We start from the raw sequence: 13,150 nt of genomic DNA, 5'->3' as shown, positions 1-13,150 counted from the left end.
AAGAGTCCACAGCTGGAGGCATCAAATTATAGACTCTAAACATATGCAGTTCATTGTATGTCCCTTACATCTCAAGCTTAAAAAATATATTATTACACTCACGAAACAATAAGATGTGAAAATGAAATTATCTGAGAACAATGAATCTAGTAACTCAGAAAACAGGAATTTGATAGAAGAGGTAGAAGATTAAATCAAGGTTGTCCTAGAAAATATAACTGAAGACCAAGAACAGGGCAACACAGCACCGTGTAGGAGGCCCCACACTTCATGGTACATTTGAAACTAGGGGAGCTCAGACTAGACGGGAAGCCGGGGTTAGCTTTCTGGGAAAGGGAGGAAACGAGCAAAACAATCACCGGAGAGTGATACAGTGTTTCAAGTTGAGAGAGAACCTGTATCTATGGAGAACAGCCGGCAATGAAAGTGTAAAAATGCATTGTATACGCAGAAGTCCTTGACTGTGAAGGCAAGGTCTCCAATCTTTGAAGACAAGAGGAGACTGAAACTCAGCAGGGAATCGAGGTGACTTCAGTCTTCCAGAATGGGTATTTTTCCTGTCTTGTTTGTTTTAAAGATCTAAAGCAAATACATCACATCTACTTTTCACGTATTAATACTTATCCTGGGTGGCTATATTTTACTTTGTGGTTTGTGTGTTCTTTTATATTTTCATTGAACAAGAAAAGAATACAGAAATGGACAGCGGAGTCTGGATGGTGAGGAAAGTGGTGTCAAGATGCTGTGAAGAGGAAAGGAGAAGGCTGGCAGTGAGCACGGCGTGTCTTGAGTCGGAGCCCCTATCCACCAGGAGACTCCCAGGACCACGGAGAGCTCCCCGCAGGCAGCCATTCTGCCTTAAGGGCAGAGGGTCTCCCACTTTTCTTTGCTGTCATCGTTGTCGGTGTATTAGAGGCAGCACAGGTTGCTGAGAGTGCTTTTGAGTTTTGATGACAGTTCCTGCACACTGAATGAAGGAGTTTAATGGATGGCAGGCACTGTATTGCTGTATCCCAAGGGAGAAAAACCAGGATTAGGTGACTCAGTACATCTCTGGAGTAACCTGTGGTCCACCATGGCCAAGCACTGAATTAGACTAGGGGGTTAAAAGGCATAGGCTTCCCAAGTGGCTCAGTGGTAAAGAATCCTCCAGCGAGGAAATGGCGACCCACGCCCCTGTTCTTGCCTGGGAAATCCCATGGACAGAGGAGCCTGGTGGGCTACAGTCCATGGGGTATAAAGAGTCGGGCATGACTGAGCAACTGAATATACACATAAAAGGCACAGTGTGGTTTTTAAAATACTTTTATTTATTTATTATTTTGGCATGCACTGGGTCTTTGATGCTTTGCACGGGCTTTCTCTAGTCGCAGCTAGACACTAGGGCTTCAGGAGTTGCAGCACTTGAGCTCAGCGGTTGCAGCTTGTGGGCTCTAGAGCAGGGGCTCCTCTAACAGGGCACACAGGCTTAGCTGCTCTGCAGCATGTGGAATCTTCCCGGACCATGGACTGAACCCATGTCTCCTGCACTGGCAGGTGGATTGCTCTCCACTGTGCCACCAGGGAAGTCCCACAATACAGTTTTGCCCCCAGCAGATCTGGGGTCTTGTGTGAACCCCATACCACAGGTCTGGTGCAGAAGGAAAATACAATGTGATGTTTGCATTATGAGAAACGAAAACCAGAGGGCCCTCAATCTGCTCAGAGAATATAGCATTTTTTTACAATTCAGGGAGAAACAGTCTGAGTGGAGCCCATTCCTGTAGAGCCCAGAAGAGTGAAGGACAAGGAAGCTTCTGGGACCAAATTTAGTCCCATATTGGTGGAAATAAAGTGAGAAAGGGGGAGTGGGAGGGCTAAGATAACACAGGAGAGGAGCATGTGAAGAGGACGCCAGGCACCCGTCAAAGGATGGAAGGTCCCATCGTTCAGGGCCCACCGGAGGTGTCTGAGTGGAGAGGAACCACGTCAGACCTGGAGGCTGCCGTGGTTTCTCCATCGTGATGAGCCGGATGCAGAGGAGATGGCAGGAGCAGGGTGGGGAGTCAGGAGGAGAGGAGAGGAGGATCTGCCCCAGACAAATGTAGGGATGGGGATGAGTATGGTGAACATCAAGAAGTGGAAGATGAAAGGCTAGTGGTTTTGATTTTTTTTTCTTTGGCCACAGCTCATGGCTTGAGAAATCTTAGTGCCCCGACCAGGGATGGAACCCGGGTCCCTGCACACTGAGTCCTGACCACTGGATGGGTAGGGAATTCCCATGAAAGGCTGCATTTTTAAAGGAAATACCAACATACCCCCACACGTGTGATAGAAAGGCTCTAATTAAAACCTGGCCGTGCTAAGTGTCAGGGAGGACTTGAAGCAACTCAGTCACATGCACATGGCCAGCGGGAATGGAAACTGGCAAGACCGCTTTGGAGGAAAAGCAATCTCCTTCCTTTCTTTTTTCTCTTTCTCTCTCTCTCTTTTCCTCGCCCTACCCTTTTTTTTCGTTTTTTCCTTCATTTCTTCCTTTCATTCTTTTTTTTTTTTTAATAAATTTATTTATTTTAGTTGGGGGCTAATTACTTTACAATATTGTAGTGGTTTTTGCCATACATTGACATGAATCAGCCATGGGTTTACATGTGTTCCCCTTCCTGGACCCCCCACCCACCTCCCTCCCCATCCCATCCCTCTGGGTCATCCCATTGCCCCAGCCCTGAGCATTTGTCTCATGCATCGAACATGGAATGGTGTTCTGTTTCACCTATGATAATATACATGTTTCAATGCTATTCTCCCAGAATGTCCCACCCTCACCTTCTCCCTCAGAGTCCATAAAATTGTTCTATGCATCTGTGTCTCTTATTCTGTCTCACATATAGGGTTATCGTTACCATCTTTCAAATTCCATATATATGCATTAGTATACTGTATTGTTGTTTTTCTTTCTGGCTTACTTCACTCTCTATAATGGGCTCCAGTTTAATCCATCTCAGTAGAACCGATTCAAATGTATTTTTTTTAATGGCTGAGTAATATTCCATTGTGTATATGTACCACAGCTTCCTTATCCATTCGTCTGCTGATGGACATCTAGGTTGCTTCCATGTCCTGGCTATTATAAACAGTGCTGCGATGAACATTGGGGTACACGCGTCTCTTTCAATTCTGGTTTCTTTGGTGTGTATGCCCAGCAGTGGGATTGCTGGGTCATATGGCAGTTCTATTCCCAGTTTTTTAAGGAATCTCCACACTGTTCTCCATAGTGGCTGTACTAGTTTGCATTCCCACCAACAGTGTAAGAGGGTTCCCTTTTCTCCACACCCTCTCCAGCATTTATTGCTTGTAGACTTTTGGATAGCAGCCATTCTGACTGGTGTGAAATGATACCTCATTGTGGTTTTGATTTGCATTTCTCTAATAATGAGTGATGTTGAGCATCTTTTCATGTGTTTGTTAGCCATCTGTATGTCTTCTTTGGAGAAATGTCTGTTTAGTTCTTTGGCCCATTTTTTGATCGGGTCGTTTATTTTTCTGGAATTCAGCTGCAGAAGTTGCTTGTATATTTTTGAGATTAATTGTTTGTCTGTTGCTTCGTTTACTATTATTTTCTCCCATTCTGAAAGCTGTCTTTTCACCTTGCTTATAGTTTCCTTTGTTGTGCAAAAGCTTTTAATTTTAATTAGGTCCCATTTGTTTATTTTTGCTTTTATTTCCAATATTCTGGGAGGTGGGTCATGGAGGATCCTGCTGTGATTTATGTCGGAGTGTTTTGCCTATGTTTTCCTCTAGGAGTTTTATAGTTTCTGGTCTTACGTTTAGATCTTTAATCCATTTTGAGTTTATTTTTGTGTATGGTGTTAGGAAGTGTTCTAGTTTCATTCTTTTACAAGTGGTTGCCCAGTTTTCACAGCACCACTTATTAAAGAGATTGTCTTTTCTCCATTGTATATTCTTGCCTCCTTTGTCAAAGATAAGGTGTCCATAGGTGCGTGGGTTTATCTCTGGGCTTTCTATTTTGTTCCATTGATCTATATTTCTATCTTTGTGCCAGTACCATACTGTCTTGATGACTGTGGCTTTGTAGTAGAGCCTGAAGTCAGGCAGGTTGATTCCTCCAGTTCCATTCTTCTTCCTCAAGATTGCTTTGGCGATTCGAGGTTTCTTATATTTCCATACAAATTGTGAGATGATTTGTTCTAGTTCTGTGAAAAATACCATTGGTAGCTTGATAGGGATTGCATTGAATCTATAGATTGCTTTGGGTAGTATACTCATTTTCACTATATTAATTCTTCCAATCCATGAACACGGTATATTTCTCCATCTGTTTGTGTCCTCTTTGATTTCTTTCATCAGTGTTTTATAGTTTTCTATATATAAGTCTTTTGTTTCTTTAGGTAGATATATTCCTAAGTATTTTATTCTTTTTGTTGCAATGGTGAATGGTATTGTTTCCTTAATTTCTCTTTCTGTTTTCTCATTATTGGAGTATAGGAATGCAAGGGATTTCTGTGTGTTAATTTTATATCCTGCAACTTTACTATATTCATTGATTAACTCTAGTAATTTTCTAGTAGAGTCTTTAGGGTTTTCTATGTAGAGGATCATGTCATCTGCAAACAGTGAGAGTTTTACTTCTTCTTTTCCTATCTGTATTCCTTTTATTTCTTTTTCAGCTCTGATTGCTGTGGCTTCTTCCTTTCATTCTTATGTTCTTTTTCTATGTCCCTTCCATTTTTTTTTCCTCTTCTTTTTGGATTGTCAAATATTTAATGTTAACTAAAGGCCAAATGTCTTACTTATTTTTTTTAAGATTTTTTTTAGTTTTGGCAGTGCTGAGTCTTTGTTCCTGCATGCGGGCTTTCTCTAATTAAGGTGTGCAGGCTTCCTACTGCGGTCACTTCTCTTGTTGCGAAGCACCAGCTCTAGAGTTCAGGCTCGGTAGTTGTGGCGCGTGGGCTTAGTTGCTCCTTGGCATGTAGGATCTTCCCAGACCAGGGATCAAACCCATGTCCCCTGTGCTGCAGGGTGCATTTTTAACCAGTGGACCACCAGAGAAGCCCAGTCTTACTTTTTAATCACTATTTGGTCACGAACAGCAAGCACTGTTGGCCCACCACATACCATCTATCTAAATACAAATAAAACCTTGTAATATACCCTTAGTCTCAATTCTGAGTTTGAAAGTTAAGCTGAATTTCTGTTGAATTTTAGGAAATGTTGACTATAAACAGTAATTGAATTTCTTAAATTTTTTCCTTGTTCTTTGAAGACCATTCACGGTGCAAATTTAATAAACACACCCTTGCATATTTTAGGAGTTACATTCCTAATATTTACCTTGCCTAAAAGACTTTAAACTAGTGAAAGCTTTTCTTCATTGTCAAAGCTCAGACGTATTTATCCCATGGCATGCTGAATTAAAAACGTGATACTAAAGGACTTGGAAATCATTTATCACACACTACGACCATAATACCATAAGAGACTCCAGTCCAAGTTGGCAGGCAAAACATAATTTAGATTCAAGGTCCTGTATTTAAAAAGAAAATAAATTTTCAGTTTGAATAAATAACAATAATTCCATTTTCAAAGGCTTGGCACCACCACAGAGGACAGAATGCACACACAAGCATCATTATTCACAGTGTCTTTCTGTTCTTTCTAGAGATTTGAAGCTAGTCAAGTAGTAAGTAAGAATGAACATTTTTCTTGGTGAGATTCAGAAGCCATAACTTGTTTATCTCCCTCCATTAAATCCTGTTACATTTTCTTCTAATCATTTCAAACTGGGACTGCTCAATGTGGAGCTTCTCCAAGTACAATGCAAACTGGTTTGACCAGAGAGAAGCAAACATTTACTAAGAATAAAATCTTTATTAACAGCATTTAAGGTCCTGTATTTAAAAAGAAAACAGCATTTAACCCTCTTTTTTTTTTCTTTATTAAAAAAGCTAGTCCAAAAATGATCTTATCCTGTAAAGACACATCTCTTCTGAACCACAGGGAAGGAGAGAGGAGTAATTTTCTATTTTATTTTTTACATGTGCCTTAGAATTCCTCACGAAATCACTCTCAGATGCACCAAAAGAGCGTGTGCAGATTGTGTTATAGGGATGATGGTGTGTGAGGCTGTCAGACACATGTTCAACAGCACCAGGAGGCTGACTGTTAACAGGCTGAGATTATTCAGATGTCAGATGGGTGACTGTCTGCTCGTTATTTACACAGAAGGCCGATTCACCAGCCACCTCATTCAGGGTCCAGAGGGTTAACTCTCCTTCCCTACGTTCTGCAGGCCAGTCTCCCTCTGATAGAATCGTATGCCTTCCTAGGGTAGAAAGCCCTGTCATTTTCCCAAGTGTTTTCTGGAAGCATGCTAGCAGCCATCATAAACAGAGACGTCAACCTCAAGTGTTCCATCCACCCCAGGCTGATCAATGCCCTGGGAGCTGGGTGCCAAAGATTAGATATGAGCCCAGCATGGTCTTCGTGGCTTACATTATATCCACCCCACCTCCCAGCAGCGCTGCCCCAGGGGCTCGTACATCGAGATCCACCTGAGGACCTGGTAGGGAACCTGGGACGTAGTCAGGGCTCAAAACACACTTGTTAGATGAACAAAACAACTCCCACATTGCTTCTCACTCAACGAAAAAGCCAAGGTAGAAAAGCTCCATGCTTAAAAGAAAGCCTGGATGGGATGACATGGACCAAAGAACCTGAAACTTGTGTCCTGTAAGGGGTCTGTGGCTTTCACATGGACAATCTGGACACTGTACCTGTCGCTGCCTCTGGCTGGAGGTCATTCAAGTCTATTGCCAAACACAGCTGGCCTGAGTATTTTCAGACCCATGGCAGTCTTGGAACCTTGCACCCTTGGAAGCAAGTGAGTGCGTGCACACAGCGACCCGTGGGAGTGTCCCCTAGGGGGTCCCTCTTCGACAGAAGCAGCTTTCAGGAGCTGAAACGCCTCCCTGGGCCAGCTCGGGCTCACACATCTGCCTCTTTGATCTGTTACTTGACCTTATTCTCAAAGCGCTGGCTCAGCCCCAACTAGTGTCACTAACAGTGAGATTAGGGGTGTCCATGGGCTACAATGCCAAGATTGCCAAAGAAGTCTAGAGCTCCAGTGTGATTCAGCAGTCCCAGGTTCCTTGAGCCTTCTGTGACACTCCTGGGGAGAATCCACTGTCTTGGTTTTTCCCAGCTGAACGTGAGTTCCCCACCCACACTGGGACCAGCTCTAAGCTGAGGTTCAGTGTGGGACCCTGGTGCTGTCCACCCAGCCCCAGCAGGAGGCTGGCCCTGGGACCGCAGTCTCCCCTCTGGCAGCCTCTCTCTGTGAAGAGGGCAGCCCTCCCTCCTGGTTCGGGACCCTGGCGGACCCAGGTGCCCAGCCCTCAGGCTCCCGTGAGCTGCCCGCTCGCCCACACCTGGGTGCCCTCTGCCAAAATCACTCTGCCGCAGCCACCCTAGGGCTGTTCCCACAGCGCTCTCCTGCTCATCCACCCCTGCCCACGGGGGCAGGTCCGCAGGTCTCTTCCTTCCTCCCCTTCCCGTGCCCAGGGCTGGAAGGGACCGGGCTTCCCACGCTGCCCTTGCTTGCTTTTGTTCTGCCCTCCAGCCTTGTGCCTAAGTCCTGCTGTTGCGCAAGGTGTGGCCCACAACTCGGGACTGGTTTCTCTTGAAGGGGCTGAAGTCAGGTGGTATCTTTCACGATTGCCAGCTGCCTTCTTTGTTTTAACCCCAAGTGACTGACCCTTAGCCCCAACAGAGGGTCCCATTCCTTTGCTGATTCGGAGTCCTTCCAGCACCTCCCCCCTCCTGCCCCCGGTGCAATGCCAGGCTTCTCCTGGCTTGAGTTGGCACGCTCCTTGGCAGGGACTTCTCTCTCTACCTTTAACCTGCTTTGCATCCAAACCAACTGCGTTGCAGTTTCCTCTGTCCCATGACTGTGCACTGCCTCCGTCATCAGCTATCTGCTCAGTTCTTTTTGAGGAAAAACCATCTGGTGGCTATCTTAGCTAAATCAGAAATCTAGCAAAGACAGAGAGCTTGCTATACTGTGCCCACCTCAAAGGATGCTTCTCCAGGGCCGGGTTTCCTCTCTTCTCAGACTCCTCCTGTGACTTTCGTCTCTACTAGATTCAGGGGAGAATGTCTTCCCCAGGTTCCAAGGCACAGCAGTTTGAATCACTCTGCCTGCTAATTCCATCCCTAGAAACATGTCTCATGGGTAGGAGCCCCTTGGCATTCCATCTCTGAGAGAAGAGAAATGCCAAAGGCGATGGACACCCAATGGGTCAACCCTGTGGGGAAGCCCTCTCTAGTCACGCTCCACACCCTCCCTGGTAAGTCCATGGTCAGGGACAGTGCCTACGCCTCAAGCCCGCTTCCCATACATACTTACAACTCATACGCTGTGACTTGCAGTTATCGTGGTGAGTCAGAGAAAAGACTCTCAGCTCAAAAAGAAACTCCTTTCAGTCAAGCTTCCACAAAATCTAAAGTCGAATCCATAGTTTTTGTGTCAATACCATAATTACATAACTTTGTAATATAATTGAAACTCAAGAAGCGTGGTGCCTCTAACCTTGTTCTTTCTCAAGATTTCTTTGGCTGTTTGGGGTGCCATGCAAATTTTAAGATCATTTGTCCAATTTCTGTGAAAACACCACTGGAGCTTTTACAGGGATTGCATTTATTTGTAGATTGCTTTTGGTAGTATGGACATTTTAATACTGATTTTTCCTATCTATGTGCACAAAATATCTTTCCATTGTGTCTTCCTCAATTTCTTTCCCTAATGTCTTGTAGTTTTCAATATACAAGTCTTTCATTTCCTTGGGTAAGCTTATTCCTAGGTTTTTTATTCTTTTTGATACAGTTGTTAAATGGGATTAATTTCTCTTTCTGATAGCCTATTATTAGTGTACATAAACACAGTGGACTTTTGTGTGTTGATGTTATATCCTGCAGTGTTACTGAATTTGTTTATTAATTCTAACAGTTTTTTGATGGAGTCTTAGGGTTGTCCTATATTTAATGTTATGTCATCTGCAAATGGAGAAGGCAATGGCACCCCACTCCAGTACTCTTGCCTGGAGAATCCCATGGACGGAGGAGCCTGGGGGGCTACAGTCCATGGAGTCGCAAAGAGTCGGACCTGACCGAGTGACTTCACTTTCACTTTTCACTTTCATGCACTGGAGAGGGAAATGACAACCCACTCCAGTGTTCTTGCCTGGAGAATCCCAGGGATGGAGGAGCCTGGTGGGCTGCCGTCTATGGGGTCGGCACAGAGTCCGACACGACTGACGCGACTTAGCAGCAGCAGCAGCAGCATCTGCAAATAATGACACTTTTACTTCATCCTTTCCAAATTTGATTCCTTGTATTTCTTTTCCTTGCCAAATTGTTCTGTCTAGGACTTCCAATAATATGTTGAATAAAAGTGGTGAGACTGAGCATTCTTGTCTTGTACCTGATCTTAGAGGAAAAGGTTTTCACCACTGAGTATGATGTTAGCTGTAGGCTTGTTATCTATGGATCTTTTTATGTTGAGGTATATTCCCTCTACACTTGCTTTGTTGAGAGTCTTTATCATAAATGGATGCTTAATTTCATCAAATGCTTTTTCTGCATCTATTGAGCTCATTTTTTTATCCTTCATTTTGTTTAATGTGGTATATCACATTGACAGACTTGAGGATTTTGAATCACCTTTGCACTCCTGGAATAAACCACACTTGTTTGTGGTGTATGATCCTTTTAATGTATTGGTGAATTTGGTTTGCTAATATTTTTTGAGAATTTTTTCTATGTTCATCAGTGATATTGGCCTGTAATTTTCTTTTTCTGTGGCATCCTTGCCTGTTTTTGGTATCCAAGTAATGTTGGCCCCATAAATGAGTTTGAAAGAGTACCTCCCTCTTCTATTTTTTGAAAGTTTAAGAAGGATTGGTATTAATTCTTCCTTGAATCTTGGGTAGAATTCATCAGTGAAGCTGTCTGGTCCTAAATTTTGTTTCGTGGGAAGCTTTTGGCTACTGATTCAATTTCTTTACTAGTAATGATGGCACATAAGACTGTAACACCCACCTTGTGAGATGCTCCCCTGATGGCTTTGAAGAAGCCAGTTGCTGTGGTGGAATCTTCCCCATGGAGAGGACCACATGACAGGAGGTGAAAATGGCCTCTAGCTGACTCATAGCAAGAAGCAGAAGTCCACAGTCCTACAACCACAGGAACTGAATGCTGCCAGCTGGCACACCAGTTTGGAAGAAGAGCCTTGAAAGCAGAGTCTCTGATGGGACTCCAGCCCAGTGGACACCTTGATTGCAGCTGATGATCCCTTGAGGACCCTGCTAAGCTGTGCCCAGAGTCCCAACCCTCAGAAACTCCGAGGTCATAAATGTGTGTTGTTTTGTACTTTAAAGTTTGTGGTATCACTGTTATGCAGCAATAGATAACTGATAACAATTATACAGAGTATGATGATTTGCTTTTTTTTTTTTTGAAAACTGCAGTTGACTGGGGACAGAGAACTTGTCAAAACAGCTAAGACAAATATACATGTGTCAGGACATCTTCTTAACCTCAGAAACAACCAGAACATTTTATAAGACTACCTTTTGTCTATTCTAACTCCAGGGCTAACACCAAGTTGGCCACAATGTCCTTGCTGCTTTGAGTCATTTCAAAACATAACTTGTCAGAAGAAAGTACTTGGAACTGGCAAGTCAGTAAAATAGTTTTTTTCTGAACTTCTAAGACCTTGCCCACAGAATGATGGAATGTAATTATTAATAATACTATCAATCAACTATGAGCCAGTTTAAAAACTGTTGAAAGCAGGCCATTTTCCCAGATTTTTAAAGATGAGATTTTCTACTCTTCCCTGAAGAAAACAGGACTGGAAAGTCATACTTATATTGCCACTGACTAATGGAATTCAAAGGAAATATTTCAGAATGTTCACCTCCATTTATAAAAGCTTCATCTTGGTGGCTCAGATGGTAAAGAATCTGCCTGCAATGCGGGAGACCCAGGTTTGATCCCTGGGTCGGGAAGATCCCCTGGAGAATGGAATGGCAACCCACTCCAGTATTCTTGCCTGGAGAATTCCTTGGACAGGGGAGCCTGGTAGGCTACAGTCTATGGGATCTCAAAGAGTCAGACATGACTGTGTGACTGACATCCTATCCTCATCTCTGTGAAATACAACACAAATGAGATATTAGACAGCTACTTCGTCAACTCCTGGATCTCCTAAAGCAGTCAGTTTTTACCTAAAATGAATATATGTCTAAGGAAACAGTGTAAAATCCCTTAGCATTTAGTGTCTGTCTAGACACCTGTTGGCAAATGGACAGGCGTCTGTCTATAGGGAAGAACATGAAAGGTTGAACACTATTCACGTGCATTTAGGAAGGATGATGGAGCTCTCTATCCCACCAGAAATGAAACAGGATGAATTCAACAGGGCTGGAGCATGGAGAGCTGATGGGGGGTGGGGGTGAGGGTCTTAACATTAGGCTGAGGATTAGGGGTTCACATCACCCATGTGGTAAGTCCCTAGGTGACCACTGCTTCTGCTCCAGATGGGAAAGGGGAGGTGGGAACTCCTGGAGATTGTCTATATGCAGTCCTCCTGATCAAAGAGACCCGCCCTTTGCCAGGGTACCTCCCTCACTTTGCATTTCCTCTAGGAAGATGCTGGAAACCCAGCTGCTTTATAGATCACATTGGAAGAATGGATTTTTTAAAAAATATCTATGAATTAGCGGTTGAGGAAGAATGAATGGGATTATCAAAACTCTGCCTTTTGGAGGGAATATTTGCAAAAGTTTTACGTAATACCCAGAACTGAGTGAAAGTGTTCGTTAATTGCTCAGTCGTGTCTGACTCTTTTCGACCCCATGTACTGTAGCCCGTCAGGCTCCTCTGTCCATGGGATTCTCCAGACAAGAATACTGGAGTGGGTAGCCATTCCCTTCTCCAGGGGATCTTCCTGACCCAGGGATCGAACCTGAAGAGTCCTTGGGCTAAATACAAAGTCCAAGGATGTTAAGGACGTCTCAGTTGCCATCTTGTTTCACAGAGTAATGCTCATCAGAGCTCGGCTGGGATGAGGCTGAGGAGGAAGGAAGCTCACAGACAAGCTCTCCAAACTTGGGGAGCTTGGGTGCATTTGGGAAGAGTCTCACCTGGATTCCTGGAAATATTGACTTAGACACTGCAGAGAACTGATGGTTCGTTATTCGCCAAAGCTTCAGGAGGGAAAAAACAAGCTGTGAAGAGGGAGGGTCATCTAGGAGCCATGGTACCCACACACTGACCATTACTAGCACCAGTTGAGGATCTTGGACAGCCAGCCACTGGGCACTGTCGCGCGGTCCCACTAAGAGAGTTCCTTCTTCAGGGAGATATGCCGCAGAGCAGACAGCTCGAATCATCAGTGTCAAACTAGAGACAGAAGGAGCTCAAGAGTCACGGGCAAGCTGGAGGTTGAAACTCCTGGCGGTTTCACTCCTGTTTCAGCTGTTTGCTGTCCCTACTGTGGCCTGTGTGTTAATCCCATCTTCCCATCAAGGTGAGGAGTGAGACACTGCCTTTCGCTCTTTGCATCTCTCACTGTGGCTGACAGGTTGTCCTTAGGAGATAATATTAACGACTCAATAAATATTGGCTTATAGAGAACCTGCTGGAGCAAGTACAGAAACTAAATTAAATTCTTCAGTTTGATTATAATTAAAAACAAGCCAGGGACTTCCCTGGTGGTCCACTGGCTAAGACTCTGCACTCCCGATGCAGGCAGCTTGGGTTTGATCCCTAGTCAAGGAACTAGATTCCACATGCCACAGCTAAGACCCAGCACAGCAAGATAAATAAATATATTTTTTTAAAAAGTCAATTCTCTCAATGAGATGATGAGTGCTTTTCTCTAAAAAAAATCTGGCTTGCCTGACCTAAAAATACACATGTGAGAAGCAGTATTGTAGAAAGATCTCAAATTAATTAGTGTCTATCACTTTGGAGAGTTTTCAACAATCTGGATTGGTTGCTTCCCACAATTGCAAAGCAGCAAGATTTGGTCTCAAAGGCTTCACGTGGCTGAGACAACTCCATTCCCAACTGGGATCCTTTGGAGGCC

General features: G+C 44.0%; 1 protein-coding gene across 1 annotated transcript in view; it reads left to right on the top strand.

Moving 5' to 3' along the window:
* The window catches only part of SRD5A1 (steroid 5 alpha-reductase 1), a 55,038-nt gene extending 42,884 nt beyond the window's left edge, over positions 1-12,154 (top strand). Inside the window, exon 5 of the mRNA XM_081520977.1 lies at positions 12,098-12,154. Within this exon, the coding sequence (XP_081377103.1) occupies positions 12,098-12,128 (31 nt within the window). The 3' untranslated portion in view covers positions 12,129-12,154. The remainder of the gene's footprint in view (positions 1-12,097) is intronic.
* The last annotated feature ends 996 nt before the right edge of the window (positions 12,155-13,150 follow it).

The sequence above is a fragment of the Giraffa tippelskirchi genome, chromosome 8, assembly GCF_054371585.1.
Source record: "Giraffa tippelskirchi isolate mGirTip1 chromosome 8, T2T-mGirTip1v1.2.pri, whole genome shotgun sequence".
NCBI classification, from domain to species: domain Eukaryota; kingdom Metazoa; phylum Chordata; class Mammalia; order Artiodactyla; family Giraffidae; genus Giraffa; species Giraffa tippelskirchi.
Note: the sequence above shows the minus strand (reverse complement) of the source record. Positions and strands in the feature narration are given on the sequence as shown.